We start from the raw sequence: 21,474 nt of genomic DNA, 5'->3' as shown, positions 1-21,474 counted from the left end.
ATCCCATTCTGAACTTAAAATATTGAACTACTCAATATTTTCAGAAAATGAAGTTTTCATTCTATATATCTTGTCCTATAAAATTCACCCACATATTTTTTAAGTAAAAATATTTATGCTGTCCAATATATTTTATTTTACTGAGCATCTAACTATATTCCATGCACATAGATGATTTGAGATTGATAACATATAAATGCAATTTGAATAAAATAAAATGACAGTGAATTTTAAATATCAAAGAATGATCAAGTTAATTAATTCTGGCTGGATTAAAAGCTCAAATCAAAGGTTAACTTCTTTTCTAAGAAATAATCTGAAGACCATCTGGTTTCATCTGCTTGACAACATTTTAATATTAAGTAACAGTAAGTTTACCTTAGTTGTTTCCTAATTAGATTCAATTTCTATTAATCAATTTTTCACATTGATTTTGTTATGGCATTAAATTATTCCCAAACCTTTAAAACTTAATCTCTCTTGATGACCATGATCATCACAGTAAGAAAAATCATATGGTAGGCAAACTTTTCTTCTACAATGCGGAAAACCAGAAGATAAATACACTCCTTACTTTGCATTATATGAATCTCTGGATCAAGCCATCTACTGAGCAGAGACAAGAAATAAAAGATAGCAGTACGGGGAGAAATGGAAAGAGCACTAGGTTCAACTCGTTTACCAGGAAGTCAGGGGACCCCAGACAAGACAAGATTTTCCAGGCCTCATTTTCTCCATCAGAAGAAAATGCTAGATGATCTCTAGCATTCATTTCAGTTCTCGCCACAGATAAATTTAAAAGACTAATTTTCTACTGAGACCATCAATCAAGTTCAATTAAGTCACCTAGTACACAACACTGTCAAGCAACTGTACTCCAATAAAAATTAATTTTAAAAAAATGTTAAAGAAAAACAAAAGAGAAAGTCACCTAACGGATACATTCCAGGTTAATCTGAATTTCTATGACAAAGCTACCAGTTCTTTATAAGACATAAAGACTTAACATACTGCCTTAGTGTCAACTAAAACAGGGTCCTATCCAACTAACATAAATAAACCTCCTGGTTCTAACTTTGCATTAAACCAATCTTAGAAATGTCTTTTAAAAATATACTAACTTCTCATCTCCAAATACTTTTACATTTTAGCAATTACAAACCAACTCTTAATAGGATGGTAATCGACATCTATAGCTTCAAAAACACAAATATATATATATATGCATTAGAATAATAATAGATTGGGTATCTTTTTTAACTGATCAGAGTCTGATTTCTTTAGGCACAACTCAATTTCTTTTAGGCTGTGGGCCTACAGTATTTTCAAGGGATCATTAAACTAATGTACATTATATAAAAATACTACTTACGGGATCTAAATTTAATACTTCATAAGGATTGTATTCTTGATATTCTCGGTCTGTTTTGGAAACTTTGTATGCAAGGAATAAGAACAATGCCCAGCCTGCTAGAAGAACAATTTTCCTGTTGAGAAAAAAGATAAGTAAAATATAAGTAAATACAACTCTTTGGCTTTCCTTTAGATTCTGAAGACATTTTGGCAAGATCAAGACATAGAACAATCTAAAGTAGTCTCACCGACTTAAATTAGTGCTATTGACCCATTTAATGTAAAAATAATTGCTCTTGACCTTGCAACTACACTTTTAGTAAGATAAGCTACAAAAAATAATTGGTCAATTGTGCAAAGATAAGTAGCCTTAAGTAGTCTTGTTTACTATAACAGTAAAAATTTGGAAACAAACTTAATGTCCATTTATTGGGAACTAAAATAAATCATTCATAGGAGACTAATTAAATAAACCAAGATAAAGCCACAAAATGGAACCTTTTTAGCTAATAAATACAGACAGACATGTGGGCTTCCCCAATGGCTCAATGGGTAAAGAATTCGCCTGCAATTCAGGAGACTCCTGGAGACTCAGGTTCCATCCCTGGGTTGGGAAGATCCCCTGGAGGAGGATATGGCAAGCCACTCCAGTATTCCTGCCTGAAAAATCCCATGGACAGAAGAGCTACAGTCAAGGGTCACAAAGAGTCAGATGCAACTGAGCATGATAGAAAGATCTGCACTACAGGTTAAAAAAAAAGACATAAAAGAACATATAGTTTGGGGGGGGGGGGGGGGAATAATTTCTTTCTACCTCAGTATGTTCTATTTAGTAAAAATACTTTAAAAATTGATATTACCAGTGTTGGAGAAGCTAAGGAAAAAAGGAACGCTCATACATTGTATACTCTGAAGGAACATCTGGCAATAAGGTTATCAAAAGCCCTAAAGAACTATATACCTTTTAAACTATCAATCTACTCCACTGAAAGAAATTAAGAAGCAAACAAACTAAAACTAAGTTTATAAAGTATAAGGGTGGTAACAGATATAATTAATACCTGAAAACACACATAAATGTCCATCAATAGAGTACTGAACAGATCAGTAACAGTACATCTATAGAGAAATGCTATCTAGACACTAAAAATACTTGCTGTGGAAGATTCTCTACTTTGTAGTGTTAAATTAGAAAAACAGATTTCAAAGCTGTATGTACAATGTAATCCTATTTTTTGTAAATAAAAATATAGAAGGTAAATCATCTTAACGGTGGTTATCTTTAAGTGATGAAATGGAATAATTTTTATTTTTTATACGTTTTGTATCACCATCTATTAGATAGGAACTCTTAAGACATAAATGAATCATAGGAATCCTAATCAAACAAACCGAAGTGATCCGTTTTCAAACACAAAAAGAAAACATTTCACACATTTAAGCTCTCTTGATAGAAACATAGCTTAAAACGTGTTTATTTGGATTGAGTTTCTCGGACCTAATTCCAACCTACCTCTATACTTATATCACCCTAGGTTTTCAAACAAAATAAATTGCCACCTCCGAAAGTTCCCTAAGTTTTTCCACCATCATGCTCTTGCTCCCCTGGGTCTTTCTACCTAGAATTCCCATTCTTCATTTCTGTATATCCAAACTGTATTCATCCTTCAAGACTCAACTCGAATTATCTACCCAATCCATAACCGCTGTCAAGATGATCAACAGGAAGACTACGGTTACAGTCACAAAGAAACATAAACCATGACCCTCTTCCTCTGGCTCATTGCAAACTCCGTGAGCATGTGGTCAGGATCTTATACTCAGTTTTGACTAACCTCAGAGTAACAAACACAGATAGCACTCAGATGCAAATTTTGTTCTACCTGGCCAAATCAATGTTCTAAACCTTATTAAAGGGCATACTACTGGAAGCTGCTTTCCACATGTCCAAAGACAAAGAATACCTAGAATACTTCCAGTTTTACCTGCCTATCCAGTGATAGGTAGCTAGGACCACAGACTCTGGAACAAAACTGCCTTAAGTCAAATCCCAGTTTCACCGCTTATTACCTAAGAGATCTTGGCAAGTTGCTTAGCTCAGTTTCAAATTTCTAGAGTGGGTCTGAGAATTAAACAAGATTAGGTATGTAAAGAAGAAAGGGAAAGATACACCCAATTGAATGCAGAGTTCCAGAGAACAGCAAGAAGAGATAAGAAAGCCTTCTTAAGTGAACAATGCAAAAATAGAGGAAAACAATAGAATGGGAAAGACTAAAAATCTCTTTAAGAAAACTGGAGATACCAAAGGAACAGTTCATGCAAAGATGGGCACAATAAAAGACAGAAACAGCAAGGACCTAACAGAAGCAGAAGAGATTAAGAAGAGGTGGCAAGAATACACAGAACTATACACAAAAGGTCTTAATGACCTGGATAACCATGTTGGTGTGGTCATTCACCTAGAGCCAGACATCCTGGAGTGTGAAGTCAAGTGGGCCTTAGGAAGCATTACTACAAACAAAGCTAGTGGAGGTGATGGAATTCCAGCTGAGCTATTTAACATACTAAAAGATGATGCTGTTAAAGTGCTGCACTCAATATGTCAGCAAATTTGGAGAACTCAACAAAGGCCACAGGACTGGAAAAGACCGGTTTTCACTTCAATCCCAAAGAATGCTCAAACTGCTGCACAACTGTGCTCCTTTCACATGCTAACAAGGTAATGCTCAAAATCCTTCAAGCCAGGCTTCAACAGTATGTGAACCAAGAACTTCCAGATGTAAAAGCTGGATTTAGAAAAGGCAGAGGAACCAGTGATCAAACTGCCAACTCTTGTTGAATCATAGAGAAAGCACGGGAATTCCAGAAAAACATCTACTTATGCTTCACTGACTAAGCTAAAAGCCTTTGACTGTCTGGATCACAACAAACTGTGGAAAATTCTTAAAGAGATGGGAATACTAGACCACCTTACTAGCCTCCTGAGAAACCTATATGCAGACCAAGAAGCAAAAGAACCAAACATGGAACAACAGATTGGTTCAAAATTGGAGTATATCAAAAAGCAGTATGTCAAGTCTATATATTGTCACCCTCCTTATTTAACTTATATGCAGAGTACATCAATGTGAAATGACGGGCTGGATGAAGCACAAGCTGCAATCAAGATAGCCAGGAGAAACATCAACAACCTCAGATATGCAGATGATACCACTATAACAGCAGAAAGTGAAGAGGAATTAAAGAGCCTCTTGATGAAGGTGAAAGAGGAGAGGTGAAAACGCTGGCTTAAAATTCAACATTCAAAAAAAATAACATCATGGCATCTGGTTCCATCACTTTATGGCAAAAAGAGGGGGGTGAAGTGGAAACAGTGGCATATTTTATTTTCTTGGGCTCCAAAATCACTGCAGACAGCAACTGCAACCATGAAATTAAAAGACGCTTGCTCCTTGAAAGGAAAACTATGACAAACCTAGACAGCATATTAAACAGCAGAGACACCACTCTGCTAACAAAGGTCTGTATAGTCAAAGTTATGATTTTTCCAGTAGTCATATATGGATATGAAAGTTGGATGATAAAGAAGGCTGAGTGCTGAAGAACTGATGCTTTCAAATTGTGGTGCTGGAGAAGACTCTTGAGTGTCCTTTGAACAGCAAGGAGATCAAACCAGTCAATCCTAAAGGAAATCAACCCTGAATTGGCAGGACTACTGCTGAAGCTGAAGTTTCATTATTTTGGCTACCTGACGCAAAGAGCCGATTCACTGGAAAAGACCCTGTTGCTGGGAAAGATTGACTGCAGGAGGAGAAGGGGGCAACAGAGAATGAGATGGTTGGATGGCATCACTGACTCAATGGACATGAGTTTGAGCAAACTCCAGGAGACAGTGAAGGACAGGGAAGCCTGGTGTGCTGCAGTCCGTGAGGATGCAAAGAGTCAGACCTGACTTAGCAACTGTACAACAACAACAAAGATATGTAAAGCATCTAAAAGGCGCTTCGAAGATGAGAAACAATTCATGGCAGCTCTTGGCTGTTACCACTAACTCTTGCCCATGTCTCAGCTCTCAACTAGGACCCCTCACTTACTCAAGAAAGCCTTCACTGTCTCAAGCCAGTTAAGAGCCCTCCCTCCGTTCTTTCATGGCACCCCAAGCTCCCTTTACAACCCTTACTAAACTCTATTATCATCATTTGCTTACTCACTAGTATTTTGTTACTCACAGTATATCAGCACCTCCTATAATATTTGACACATACACAGCACACAGTAACTACTTATTGACTGAATGATGAAAACAGTTTAAAATAGAAACTTGTGACTCAAAGGCAAAGTTTGCTAATACCCTCAATATGCGAAGAAACATTTTAAATTATATTTTATTTCCACACAAACTTAGTAACTCCACATTTTGTTTTGTCAACTTTCCCAAAAGGCTACAAAGCTCATAAAACAAAGATAAAAGAGAAACTGAAAACCACTAAAGTAAAATTTTTAAAGCAAACAAGGTGAGAAGAGAAAGGGAGCAAAATACCTGAAACACCCCACAGCCCGCGTTGGACTGCTCTATGCGCAGCATCTGGCTCTCTGAGCCAAAGGATAAAGCAACGAGCAGAGGCTGACGAGAGTTCCTGAACTGACGGAAGCTACCGCAGCCAATAAACCCCCCTCTGATTTCCTGAGAGCCAAACCAAAGGAAGAAACAGGACAGACTACGTCATGCTCCGGGCCCAGGTTTTTAAAAGCATGTTTGGTTTCTCTGAAAAGACAAGCATTTTCCCTACATGTGATTCCCTTCAGTAATTAATGTCCTGTATTTTTTCTTTAAGCATACCTTAAAAGTCATTTCGGAAGCAACTTTCAGAAATTAAAGTATATACATAATGACTGCTTAATTTTGAAAGAATGCTTCAGGGTTAAGTAGCAAAAAAGTTTGGATGGTTCCTGATCTTATATTTTTACCAGTTTATTTAATTCCTACTTAAACATCCAATAATCTGAAGTTCAATTTAAGTAAATCTCTTTTCTAATTACTGAAGAGAACATCACAAAGTTAGGTTTTTTTCCCCTTGAAATTTGAGGTTCAGATACCCACAATGTGTTGACCAAAGGCCAAAAGAGAAGAAACTGAAAGCCTCGTAAGTTTAACTTAAAAAGAGAAGCAATAGCAAGGAATACATAGCAAACACGAAACTACTCTGGTAAACACTAATTCTGCCTTTTAGTTTCATACTATTAAAGCGAAGATTTCCCTCCCTATACAAAGGAACTAAACCAGGCAAAGTCAAATCTTGCAAAGAAAACTATTTAAGTCTCCTTAAGTAACACACATATGTTGAAAACTATCATCATTTAAACCAAGATTTAAAAATAACTGGTTCTACTTTCACTCATTTCCTCTGCCAGGTGTTGCCCTCCTAACTACTAGATAGATACATGTAGGTGATTCACAGGGTACAGTCCTTCACTAATGGCAGCTCTTTCACTTCCCCTCAGTTTCATGTTACCTCTAAACTGATGACTTAGGGTGAAGATCCAAAGCCTCGGTGCTAACCAACAAAGCCCTGAAAAATCAAAGACATCTACTCAGATTAAACATGCTAATGGCCGATTTATGTAGATGGCGTTGCAAAAATAAAGGGTAACCAGGTCCTCACTCTACCACTTCTTGCTGCAAGAACTTAGTCAAGCTTCCTCATCTTCTTAGTTTCAGTTTCCTCATTCGGGAAAAAGCAAAAATATCTACCTAAAAGTTAATATAAAACTAATGAGTAACATATAAAATCCCAGTACAGCACCTGGCACACAGTATGCATCAACAAACTTCAATCACTATGAAATGCAAACTTGACTATGTCACCTCCATGCTTTTGATAATAGATTCCTCCATAATCTTTGAGACAAAATTCAAATCCTGACACAAGATACATAAGATCTTCCTTCAAAATTTGACTTCTCTTTCTCCCCTCCTCCCTCTAGTCGGAAGTACCCTCTCTCTCTTTTGAACTTCTAAACCACTCAGTTCAGACTGTTCTCAAATTTACTAATCACATCTTGCTCCTACTAAGGTTACAATTTCTCTACAGACACAGATTTTATTCATCGTTATGTGCTCAGTCGTGTCCGACTCTCTGCGACCTACGGACTGTAGCCCACTAGGCCTCTCTGCCCATGGGATTCCCCAGGCAAGAATACTGGAGTAAGGTACCATTTCCTCCTCCAGGCAATTCCCAACCAGGGACTGAACCTGGATCCCCTGTGTCTCTTGCTTTGGCAGGATTCCTTACCACAGTGCCACCTGGGAAGCCCATTCATCATTATACCCCTATTTCATATGATACCTAGCAAAGAGTAAACACAAAGCATGTGTTGTTTTGCTTTTAATTGAAACAAATTACTTACTTTACTGTAGGAATAATATTTGGCTGGGGTTTTAATAACCGCAAACGGTACCACATACATCTTCCATATACTTTTCTGATATTCTTTAATCGATTTTGCTCTGTCAAAAAAAAAGAAAAAGAAGGGGATAAATTAAACCATTTTCACAGTGAAGGCAAAATCAGAGTTAAACCATACTAGCCTTCATTATCATGCTGATACTTTACTGGAACATGAAAGTATTCTCTGTGCTATGCTGAGTTGCTCAGTCGTGTCCAACTCTCTGCGACCCCATGGACTGCAGCCCGCCAAGCTCCTCTGTCCATGGGGATATTCCAGGAAGAATACTGAGTGGGTTGCCATGCCCTCCTCAAAGTACTCTACTTAACATTTTAAGAAAAATTCACAAGATAGGCTCAATTTTCTACCACTTAGAACAAGTGATCTATCTGGAAAATTTTATTCAACTACCAGGCAATCATTTTTCATGTGAGACATAATAACTTCTAATTGAAAAACTTAAAACCTGACTTGAACCCAAAATATTTAATTACATAGTAGTTTCTAAGAAAATTCTCTCCTCCTTTTCCTTCTGCTTCAGAAGTAACAAAAAGTGCAAAATAGTTGAAACACGCACTTTATTAAGGAAACCAAGCAGAAATGATACTCTTCAAACATAAAAATAATTTAAATGAGAAAAGTCACACAAACTCATAAGAAATCAAAACATTTAAAAGTTGTAACAAAAGGCATCATTTTAGTCCCCAGGAAAAATCTGCAATTCAATTTTAAAAGGAATTAAACCAAAGACAACATACCATATACTGTTTTACTAAGCTCACCACAATCACTTAGTTTAAATAAGTCTCCCAAGTTTAAAAAAATTTTAGATTAAGTTTTAAAATAAAAATCTACCTTTTCATGAAGATGGCATACAAAAAGCAAAGAAAGAAGCCCATGTCACACCAAAGCCAAAGACGAAAGCTTGGAAGGCCAAGAAGGCAGTGCTAAAAGGCATCCACAGCCACAGAAAGAGATCACATTACCCACCTTCTGGGTGGCCCACAACACTCCAAAGGCAGCCCAATTACCCTTGGAAGAGCAATAAGCTTAATCATTATGTCATCATCAAGTTCCCCCTGAGCAGGGAGTTGGTCATGAAGACGACAGAAGACAGCAACACACTTGTGTTCATTATGGATATCAAAGACAAAGTACCACATCTATGAAGAAGCTCTACAACATTGATATGGCCAAGTCAACACCCTGATTAGGGCTGATGGAGGGAAGGTATATGTTCAACAGGCTCCTCACTGTAATGCTTTGGATGTTGCCCCCAACAAAATTGAGATAATTAGCTGTTTAATATCAAATAAAACATTTTTCATAAAATTAAAAAAACCTACAACACTTCCCTAGTGGTCCAGTAGTTAAGACTGCACTTCCACTGTTGGGTGCACAGGTTTGAACTCTGGTCAGGGACCTAAGATCCCCAAAGGTCACGTGGCACGGCAAGGAAAATAAAAAACCACCTACAAAACCAAAGTCCTTAAATGAGATACCAGGTAAGTAAATAAAAGAACTCTGCAGATAACAGAATGCTCCAAAGCTGTCATCTAAGTCCACCTACCCTGTTACCACCATGCTCGAGGAAAGAATCCCCATGAGAACGCCATGTGGCAAGAGTTACCAGAATCAGGTAAGATGAAGAGGGATTCAGGAAGGGGGCGGAGCAGTAGCACAAGGGAGAGTGGTAACATGCAAGGAGACTTATCAAGTAAGTTAATACAGTAAGGACAACTGGAGTCAGTTTTTCTTGTCAGAGAAGTGAGTTACATGTATGATTAGAAAACATGAAATGACCTCTGTGGTGTCAAGACTGGAACTGGAGGTATCAGTGTGAACCAACTAATATCTTTTAATATAGAAATACAGATGTAGACCTATACACATACATACATACACATTTCCTAACTCGACTGAGCCTAGGAACAATGACATCTCAGTAGCAGCAAATACACCTAGCACCCAGATCTTAATTTCCAAATAGCATTCTCCACTAGATCCAAGTATCTGTCCACAAAATACTACAAAAGGAAGAGAATGATTTTACAATGGGGAAGTGATATGCTGAACAACTGCTCCCTCTGAAGACATCTACCACATCCTAGTACCCAGAACCAGTGAACGTATTCTCTCACATGGCAAATAGGACTTCACAGATGTGACTAAATTAAACATTTGAGATGGGAAGATTATTCTGTATTATTTGGGTGGCCCCAATATAATCACAGGGGTCCTAATAAAGAAGCAGGAGGGTCAAAGAGAAGATGATGTGACAATGGGAGCGGAGGTTGGACTGACATCCTTTGAAGATGGAGGAAGGGGCCACAAGCCAAAGAATACAGGCTGTCTCCAAAAGCTGGAAAAGATAAGATTCTATTCTAAACCGTCCAGAAAGAACCTGCCCTGCCAACACCATGACAAGCCAAGTAAAACCTTCCGGGGAAGTCTGGCCTTCAGAACTATAAAAGAATAAATTTGTATCATTTTAAGCCACCAAGGTTGTGGTTTGTTACAGCAACAATAGGAAACTAATACAAAAAATCTGATGGGCACCATCTTAATCAGGTGATCAGTAAACATCACCAGCAATGACAGTGCAATTATATGCCATCTGATAGAATGCAAAAAGAACACAGAATCAGTTTTGCGAAATTCTTCTCTAAGATATAAAACCTGAATCTAATCATGAGAAAACACCAGACAACAGAACTTTGGGTCCATTCTACAAAATAATTGGCCTAAGATCTTAAGTCAAGGAAAAACTGAAGAACTGTTCCAGCCTGAAGGACATGAAAGAAACATGTCGGGGGAGGAGCCAAGATGGCGGAGGAATAGGACGGGGAGACCACTTTCTCCCCTACAAATTCATCGAAAGAACAACTGAACGCTGAGCAAACTTCACAAAACAACTTCTGATCGCTAGCTGAGGACATCAGGCGCCCAGAAAAGCAGCCCATTGTCTTCGAAAGGAGGTAGGACAAAATATTAAAGATAAAAAGAGAGACAAAAGAGCTAGGGACGGAGAGCCGTCCCGGGAAGGGAGTCTTAATAGAGGAAGTTTCCAAACACCAGGAAACCCTCGCACTGGCGGTTCTGGGGGAAGTTTTCGAGTCTCCGAGGGCAACCTAACTGGGAGGAAAAATAAATAAAACCCACAGATTTCGTGCCTAACAGCAACTCCCAGCAGAAAAGTACCCCAGACGCCCACATCCGCCACCAGCAAGTGGGGGCAGAACGGAGAGGAGTGGGCGGCATTGCTTAGGGTAAGGACCGGGCCTGAGTGCCCTGAGGGCAATAGGAGGGAGCTTTTGTGAGATAGCAACTTAAACCGTGGGATAGCAAAAGAGAGAGAGAAAATTAACTGGTCCGAACACACTGCGTTCGCAGAACAAAGGGACTGAGCAACTCCAGAGAAGAGCTAGCCGGTGGCGGACCGGCCCATCCCCGCGGGAGGCAGGAGGCAGGGGGGAGGGGAAAGGGGCAAACTCGGCCCCAGAGATGGCATCCCCTACCACACTGCAAACAGGCCTCCAGTTTCTAACCGAAGACTTCCTGAGATTCTGGATGGTCGACATCCGCCGGGAGGGTCGCGGCTAAACACAAGGCGCACGCACCCGACTGGCACGCGCGGAAACTGAGGCTGGGACCGCGGAAGGGAGAAGGCGCACCGCACCTGGGGAGAGTGCGCCCGTCAAGCTCCTGGCTGCCTGAGCTGCTCCGCCGGGGAAGGCACAAAACGCAGGCGCAACCGAGTCCGCGCTTTTGTGGAATACCCGAAAACTGGAACCGCAGGCAACGCAGGGCACGCTCCATATAGAGCGGGAGCCTGAGCAGTGTAGACGGGGAGAGCACACACCCGTGAGCGGGGGCAAACCCAGGGTGGCCGGAACACAGTGAGTGCTCCCCATACACAGCCATATCTGTCTGCAGCGCCCCTCCCTCCCCACAGCAGGACTGAACTAGCGAACCTAAACAAGAGACCACCTCCGCCCGCCCGTGTCAGGGCGGAAATTAGACACTGAAGAGACCTGCAAACAGAAGCCAAATAAACAAAGGGAACCGCTTCAGAACGGACGGGTGCAACAGATTAAAATCCCTGTAGGTAACACCGACGACACCGGAAGGGGCCTATAGATATCCAGAAGTGTAAGCTGGAAGGAGGAGCTATCTGAAACTGAACCGAACCCACACTGACCGCAACAGCTCCAGAGAAATTCCTAGATATATTTTTACCTTTTTTTTTTTTAATTAAAAAATTTTTTCTTTTCTTTTTTTATTTTTTCTCTTTTATTTTCTTTTAAAATTCCCTATTACTCCCCCATTACTCCTTAACTTTCATTTTCATATATTTTCACGATTTTTTTAATTAGGAAAAAAATTTTTTTTTCGTTTTTTTTTCTCTTATTTTCTTTTAAAGTCCTCTATTACTCCTCTACTACTCCTTAATTTTCATTTTCATTTCACTATAACCTTACAAAAAAAGAAAAAGAAGCCCTATTTTTAAACCAAACTTCATATATATTTCTAAAATTTTTTGTTTGTTTTTAATATTGTATTTTTAAGAGTCTAACCTCTACTCTAGATTTTTAATCTTTGTTTTTCAGTATGTGATATAAATTTTGGACATTTAAGAATCCAATATTCAGTACCCATTTTTATTCAGGAGTGTGTTGATTACTCTCTCCCACTTTTGACTCTCCGTTTTCTACCTCAGAACACCTCTATTTCCTCCTTTCCCCTTCTCTTCCCAATCCAATTCTGTGAATCTTTGTGGGTGTCTGGGCTACGGAGAACACTTTGGGAACAGACAACTGCGTAGATCTGTCTCTCTCCTCGTGAGTCCCCCTTTTTCTCCTCCTGCTCATCTTTATCTCCTTCCTCCCTCTCCTCTTCTTCATGTAACTCTGTGAACCTCTCTGCATGTCCCTCACGGTGGAGAATCTTTTCACCATTAACCTAGACGTTTTATTATCAGTGCTGTACAGTTGGAGAAGTCTTGAGACTACTGGAAGAATAAAACTGAAATCCAGAGGCAGGAGACTTAAGCCCAAAACCTGAGAACACCAGAAAACTCCTGACTACACAGAACATTAAGTAATAAGAGACCATCCAAAAGCCTCCATACCTACACTGAAACCAACCACCACCCAAGAGCCAGTAAGTTTCAGAGCAAGACATACCGCACAAATTCTCCAGCAACGCAGGAACATAGCCCTGAGCGTCAACATACAGGCTGCCCAAAGTCACACCTAACACATAGACCCATCTCAAAACTCATTACTGGACACTCCATTGCACTCCAGCAAGAAGAAATCCAGTTTCACGCACCAGAACACCGACACAAGCTTCCCTAACCAGGAAACCTTGACAGGTCAATCATCCACCCACTGGGTGAAACCTCCACAATAAAAAGGAACCACAGACCACCAGAATACAGAAAGCCCACTCCAGACACCGCAATCTAAACAAGATGAAAAGGCAGAGAAATACCCAACAGGTAAAGGAACATGAAAAATGCCCACCAAGTCAAGCAAAAGAGGAGGAGATAGGGAATCTACCTGAAAAAGAATTTAGAATAATGATAATAAAAATGATCCAAAATCTTGAAAACAAAATGGAGTTACAGATAAATAGCCTGGAGACAAAGATTGAGAAGATGCAACAAATGTTTAATAAGGACCTAGAAGAAATAAAAGTCAATTAAAAATGAATAATGCAATAAATGAGATCAAAAACACTCTGGAGGGAACCAAGAGTAGAATAACGGAGACAGAAGATAGGATAAGTGAGGTAGAAGATAAAATGGTGGAAGTAAATGAAGCAGAGAGGAAAAAAGAAAAAAGAATCAAAAGAAATGAGGACAACCTCAGGGACCTCTGGGACAATGTGAAACGCCCCAACATTCAAATCATAGGAGTCCCAGAAGAAGAAGACAAAAAGAAAGGCCATGAGAAAATACTCGAGGAGATAATAGCTGAAAACTTCCCTAAAATGGGGAAGGAAATAGCCACCCAAGTCCAGGAAACCCAGAGAGTCCCAAACAGGATAAATCCAAGGTGAAACACCCCAAGACACATATTAATCAAATTAACAAAGATCAAACACAAAGAACAAATATTAAAAGCAGCAAGGGAGAAACAACAAATAACACACAAAGGGATTCCCAAGGATAACAGCTGATCTATCAATAGAAACCCTTCAGGCCAGAAGGGAATGGCAGGACATACTTCAAGTAATGAAAGAATAATCTACAACCTAGATTACTGTACCCAGCAAGGATCTCATTCAGATATGAAGGAGAATTCAAAAGCTTTACAGACAAGCAAAAGCTGAGAGAATTCAGCACCACCAAACCAGCTCTTCAACAAATGCTAAAGGATCTTCTCTAGACAGGAAACACAGAAAGGTTGTATAAACGTGAACCCAAAACAACAAAGTAAATGGCAACGGGACCATACCTATCAATAATTACCTTAAATGTAAATGGGTTGAATGCCCCAACCAACAGACAAAGACTGGCTGAATGTATACAAAAACAAGACCCCTATATATGCTGTCTACAAGAGACCCACCTCAAAATAAGGGACACATACAGACTAAAAGTGAAGGGCTGGAAAAAAATATTTCACGCAAATGGAGACCAAAAGAAAGCAGGAGTCGCAATACTCATATCAGATAAAATAGACTTTCAAATAAAGGATGTGAAAAGAGACAAAGAAGGACACTACATAATGATCAAAGGATCAATCCAAGAAGAAGATATAACAATTATAAATATATATGCACCCAACATAGGAGCACCGCAATATGTACGGCAAACGCTAACAAGTATGAAAGAGGAAATTAATAGTAACACAATAATAGTGGGAGACTTTAATACCCCACTCACAACTATGGATAGATCAACTAAACAGAAAATTAACAAGGAAACACAAACTTTAAATGACACAATGGACCAGCTAGACCTAATTGATATCTATAGGACATTTCACCCCAAAACAATCAACTTCACCTTTTTCTCAAGTGCACACGGAACCTTCTCCAGAATAGATCACATCCTGGGCCATAAATCTAGTCTTGGTAAATTCAAAAAAACTGAAATCATTCCAGTCATCTTTTCTGACCACAGTGCAATAAGATTAGATCTCAATTACAGGGAAAAAAATTACTAAAAATTCAAACACATGGAGGCTAAATAACACACTTCTGAATAACCAACAAATCATAGAAGAAATGAAAAAAGAAATCAAAATATGCATAGAAATGAATGAAAATGAAAACACAACAACCCAAAACCTATGGGACACTGTAAAAGCAGTGCTAAGGGGAAGGTTCACAGCATTACAGGCTTACCTCAAGAAACAAGAAAAAAGTCAAATAAATAACCTAACTCTACACCTAAAGCAACTAGAGAAGGAAGAAATGTAGAACCCCAGGGTTAGTAGAAGGAAAGAAATCTTAAAAATTAAGGCAGAAATAAATGCAAAAGAAACTAAAGAGACCATAGCAAAAATCAACAAAGCTAAAAGCTGGTTTTTTTGAAAAAATAAACAAAATTGACAAACCATTAGCAAGACTCATTAAGAAACAAAGGGAGAAGAACCAAATTAACAAAATTAGAAATGAAAATAGAGAGATCACAACAGACAACACTGAAATACAAAGGATCATAAGAGACTACTACCAGCAGCTCTATGCCAATAAAATGGACAACTTGGATGAAATGGACAAATTCTTAGAAAAGTGTAACTTTCCAAAACTGAACCAGGAAGAAATAGAAGATCTTAACAGACCCATCACAAGCAAGGAAATTGAAACTGTAATCAGAAATCTTCCAGCAAACAAAAGCCCAGGACCAGATGGCTTCACAGCTGAATTCTACCAAAAATTTAGAGAAGAGCTAACACCTATCTTACTCAAACTCTTCCAGAAAATTGCAGATGAAGGTAAACTTCCAAACTCATTCTATGAGGCCACCATCACCCTAATTCCAAAACCAGACAAAAATGCCACAAAAAAAGAAAACTACAGGCCAATATCACTGATGAACATAGATGCAAAAATCCTTAACAAAATTCTAGCAAACAGAATCCAACAACATATTAAAAAAATCATACACCATGACCAAGTGGGCTTTATCCCAGGAATGCAAGGATTCTTTAATATCCGCAAATCAATCAATGTAATACACCACATTAACAAATGATAAAAACCATATGATTATCTCAATAGATGCAGAGAAAGCCTTTGACAAAATTCAACACCCATTTATGATTAAACCTCTTCAGAAAGCAGGAATAGAAGGAACATACCTCAACATAATAAAAGCTATATATGACAAACCCACAGCAAGCATCACCCTCAATGGTGAAAAATTGAAAGCATTTCCCCTGAAATCAGGAACAAGACAAGGGTGCCCACTCTCACCACTACTAATTCAACATAGTGTTGGAAGTTTTGGCCACAGCAATCAGAGCAGAAAAAGAAGTAAAAGGAATCCAGATAGGAAAAGAAGTGAAACTCTTGCTGTTTGCAGATGACATGATCCTCTACATAGAAAACCCTAAAGACTCTACCAGAAAATTACTAGAGCTAATCAGTGAATATAGTAAAGTTGCAGGATATAAAACTAACACACAGAAATCCCTTGCATTCCTATACACTAACAATGAGAAAACAGAAAGAGAAATCAAGGAAACAATACCATTCACCATTGCAACAAAAAGAATAAAATATTTAGGAGTATATCTACCTAAAGAAACAAAAGACCTATACCTAGAAAACTATAAAACACTGATGAAAGAAATCAAAGAGGACACAAACAGATGGAGAAACATACCGTGTTCATGGATTGGAAGAATCAATATTGTCAAAATGGCTATACTACCCCAAAGCAATCTATAGATTCAATGCAATCCCTATCAAGCTACCAACGGTATTTTTTACAGAACTAGAACAAATAATTTCACAATTTGTATGGAAATTCAGCAAATCTTGAATAGCCAAAGTAATCTTGAGAAAGAAGAATGGAACTGGAGGAATCAACCTGCCTGACTTCAGACTATACTACAAAGCCACAGTCATCAAGACAGTATGGTACTGGCACAAAGACAGAAATATAGATCAATGGAACAAAATAGAAAGCCCAGAGATAAATCCACGAACCTATGGACACCTTATCTTCGACAAAGGAGGCAAGAATATACAATGGAAAAAAGACAACCTCTTTAACAAGTGGTGCTGGGAAAACTGGTCAACCACTTGCAAAAGAATGAAACTAGAACACTTTCTAACACCATACACAAAAATAAACTCAAAATGGATTAAATATCTAAATGTAAGACCAGAAATTATAAAGCTCCTAGAGGAGAACATAGGCAAAACACTCTCCGACATAAATCACAGCAGGATCCTCTATGACCCACCTCCCAGAGTAATGGAAATAAAAGCAAAAATAAACAAATGGGACCTAATGAAACTTAAAAGCTTTTGCACAACAAAGGAAACTATAAGCAAGGTGAAAAGACAGCCCTCAGATTGGGAGAAAATAATAGCAAATGAAGAAACAGACAAAGGATTAATCTCAAAAATATACAAGCAACTCCTGCAGCTCAATTCCAGAAAAATAAATGACCCAATCAAAAAATGGGCCAAAGAACTAAACAGACATTTCTCCAAAAAAGACACACAGATGGCTAACAAACACATGAAAAGATGCTCAACATCACTCATTATCAGAGAAATGCAAATCAAAACCACAATGAGGTACCATTACACGCCAGTCAGGATGGCTGCTATCCAAAAGCCTACAAGCAATAAATGCTGGAGAGGGTGTGGAGAAAAGGGAACCCTCTTACACTGCTGGTGGGAATGCAAACTAGTACAGCCATTATGGAGAAGAGTGTGGAGATTTCTTAAAAAACTGGAAATAGAACTGCCATATGACCCAGCAATCCCACTTCTGGGCATACACACTGAGGAAACCAGATCTGAAAGAGACACGTACACCCCAATGTTCATTGCAGCACTGTTTATTATAGCCAGGACATGGAAGCAACCTAGATGCCCATCAGCAGACGAATGGATAAGGAAGCTGTGGTACATATACACCATGGAATATTACTCAGCCATTAAAAAGAATTCATTTGAATCAGTTCTAATGAGATGGATGAAACTGGAGCCCACTATACAGAGTGAAATAAGCCAGAAAGATAAAGACCATTACAGTATACTAACACATATATATGGAATTTAGAAAGATGGTAATGATAACGCTATAAGCAAAACAGAAAAAGAGACACAGATGTACAGAACAGACTTTTGGACACTGTGGGAGAAGGCGAGGGTGGGATGTTTCGAGAGAACAGCATCAAAACATGTATATTATCTATGGTGAAACAGATCACCAGCCCAGGTTGGGTTCATGAGACAAGTGCTCGGGCCTGGTGCACTGGGAAGACCCAGAGGGATCGGGTAGAGAGGGAGGTGGGAGGGGGGAGCGGGATGGGGAATACATGTAAATCCATGGCTGATTCATGTCAATGTATGACAAAAACCAGTACAATATTATAAAGTAATTAGCCTCCAACTAATAAAAATAAATGAAAAAAAAATTGATAGTAGCTCAAAAAAAAAAGAAACATGTCAACTAAACGTGATGTGTGATTCTGAAACAAATCATCTGAAAAGGACATCACTGAGACAAGTGACAAAAGTTGAATAGGTCTGAAAATGATATGGTAATAATGTCAATTTCCTGATTTTCACAGTTAAATTATGGACACTTTTGAAAACACCACTGGAGATTTTTAAATCTGTATTTCATTAAATTAAGCCTCCACAGTCTCCCATTTTAAGCATAAAACCAAGGAAACATGTTACAAGAACATGCTGAAGTCTCTTTAATAACCAGATGGCTTGATCTATTCAAAGGAATGATATTCTCCCAATGCTTCTGTCCAAGAGAAAGTACACATGGTTTTCAGCCCCCAAGTCTCACACAATGTGTACATGCACCTTGTCTTCTTACTCTCAATCCAAAATTCACATCCTAACCTTTTAGGAGAACATTTAATCAATAAGTAGGACGGGGTTTGGCTGACACAGTAACACAGAGGCATCCAGCACAACTAAATATTCACAGTACACATTCCAAAATTCTATACGAGCTCAAGTCAAAGTAACTATCAAAAGTAAAATCTTTCCACAAGGAGGGTCGGCTTGGGAGTTTGAGACCAGCAGATGCAGACTATTATACATAGAATGGATAAACAACAAGGTCCTATTGTAATAGCACAGGGCACTGTATTCGATACCCTGTAACCATAATGGAAAAGAAAAAAAAGTGAAGTCCTTCAAGACGGTTTCTTTTAAAGACACTTAGAATAAAAAGAAATTCATTTATAAGCTTCTAGTTTATAGAATTACTAGTTTCATGGCCAGGAAAAACTACCTAAGTAATATCATTAACTTATACTTTTTAAAGAAATTATTCACATTTATAGAAAAGGGAAATTACAAGGTCATAAAATAATTCTGTGATTTAGAAAACAACAGAGCATATGATGATTGCTCTCAACAATCATAAAGTCTGTATGTTCACAGGAATAGTCCAGGTTTGGGGATAGGTTATTACGATTGTGATTCATAAGCTATGCAGTGCCTTCATTAAAACAGTCACATCCATCTGTCCTGCAGAATGATCTGCCAGTCTGTAGTACAGAGTGAACCCTTAGCACCATACTCCTAGAACCTGAAGAGCTAAAAGAATGTTAGCCAGATGTGATCTTCAGGTCTGTGTGCCTGCTTATTACAAAAGAATTTTAAAAAATCATGTACCTTCTTGTAGAGTTCTAATTTGGCATCTAAAATTTTCATTGTACGTTTGAAGAGGTGCCAAAGATGTCATTCCCAACATAAGTTGACATTTTAAAATCAGTTTCATCGCTTTTAGATGTACCAATGAAATCTGAAAACCACAGCAATTTCATACCCACCATCATCCATTTACAGAAATTCATGAACAAGCTCTTCATCCTACCTCCCCCACATAATTTTATCCTAATTGTAATATATTTTTATCCTAGTAAGTCATTTCTTATACTACTGACACATCCTTCTTAAAATTAATGTTTTATTCCCTGTGACTATTTTTCCCAAATACATATGTTGAAAATTTTCAAGCCTTCAGAAAAGTTGAAAGAATATTACAATGAACAATACCCTTCACCTAAATTCACCAACTATTAATAGTTTGCAACTCCTGGCTTTATCTCTAGTTCCTTCTTTCCCTCTCTCCCCCATTTTTTTAGAGTAAACTGAAGACATCAAGACACTTCACCTCTAAGTGCTTTGGCATACATGGCCAAAGAACATCAGGGACGTTTAACACAATCCAGAAGTTTTTTTTACATGTTAAAATTTCTGACGCTACTTTTATCTGTATGTGTGTGCATGTCTGTATGTGCTATTCAAGGCAACATAAATATTATAAATTGATAAATTACTAAAACTAAAATATGTATTATGCTTCCACTTATAAGCAACTTGTAAACATCCCATGAGACTTCCCTGGTGGCTCAGTGGCAAAGAACTCGCCTGCCAATGCAGGAGTCACAGGTTCAGATCCCTGGGTCAGGAAGATCCCCTGGAGAAGGAAATGGCAACCCACTCCAGTGTTCTTGCTTGGGAAATGCCATGGACAGAGGAGTCTGGCAGCCTACAGTTCATAGGGTCCCAAAGAATCCAACATGACTTAGCACCTAATCAACAACAATATGTATGATTATATTTCAAAACAAAACAAAAACCTGAGGTTCAGAGAGGTTAAGTAACTTACCTGAAGTTACACATGGTTACCAAAGGAACCGCAAATAACCACTAAAGAATACAGACAGGACTTATGCCCAGGTTTAAATTCATAGACCTGTGCACTTAATCATTTTAACTGTCTTTCCTAATCAAAGAATAGTTAAGATTGCCTTGACAATTCTCAAAAGCAGCTAAAATATACTGTGTCCCTATTCTCATTAATTTAACCAGAACCGACTATACTTCCTAAGCAGAAAATGTCAAAAAAATTTAAAAACAAGGAGTAGCTAAAAACAACTGATGAGGTGATCCTCTAGTAAAAAGTCTGGTGAAACAGAAGTTTACAGACCAAAAAAAAAAGTACTACAAATAAAACTGCAAGGACTTCAGTATTAAAGAGTGTGGGACAAGGCAAGGTAGCACATAAATTGGAGGCAGGGGACGATGGTAAATCAGTTCTTCTTTTGTTTGTTTTAGTTCAATTTGCTATAGAAGTGTCAAGATTCAAAGGAAAAACAAACATCCATCCTTCGTATCTGTAGGACACAGGCGTTTTTATAAGCCATTTGTCTCTAAACCAGAAGATAATGCTAAGGAAAGATGGGAGGTTTCAATTGCAGAGATGATTCAGTTACATTTCTTAAACTGGACTAAGGTGAAATCTAAACAAACTACAGTGTGCTCCAAGTGCCTCTGAGAAGGATGCTATGTCTCCTTAGCGTGCTCTCCTCAGCATGACCCAAGATCCTACCAAAGGGTGCTCTCTGCCCTGCCATGTCATCAGCCAACAATACAGTTACCCTGTTAGCTGCTTTACTCTTCATCCAATCCTCTATTAGCACTCTAATTTTCTTTTCA

The 21,474-nt window shown here is 38.4% G+C and overlaps 1 protein-coding gene across 1 annotated transcript in view; it reads right to left on the bottom strand.

The window, feature by feature from the left end:
- The window catches only part of SEC63 (SEC63 homolog, protein translocation regulator), a 72,536-nt gene that overhangs the window by 40,870 nt on the left and 10,192 nt on the right, over positions 1-21,474 (bottom strand). Inside the window, exons 2-3 of the mRNA XM_043889884.1 lie at positions 7,762-7,861; positions 1,373-1,487 (exon numbers count right to left, since the gene is read on the bottom strand). Coding sequence (XP_043745819.1) covers positions 1,373-1,487; positions 7,762-7,861 — 215 coding nt within the window. The remainder of the gene's footprint in view (positions 1-1,372; positions 1,488-7,761; positions 7,862-21,474) is intronic.

This window comes from Cervus elaphus, chromosome 28 (genome assembly GCF_910594005.1).
Source record: "Cervus elaphus chromosome 28, mCerEla1.1, whole genome shotgun sequence".
NCBI classification, from domain to species: domain Eukaryota; kingdom Metazoa; phylum Chordata; class Mammalia; order Artiodactyla; family Cervidae; genus Cervus; species Cervus elaphus.
This window is presented reverse-complemented; position numbering and strand designations above follow the sequence as displayed.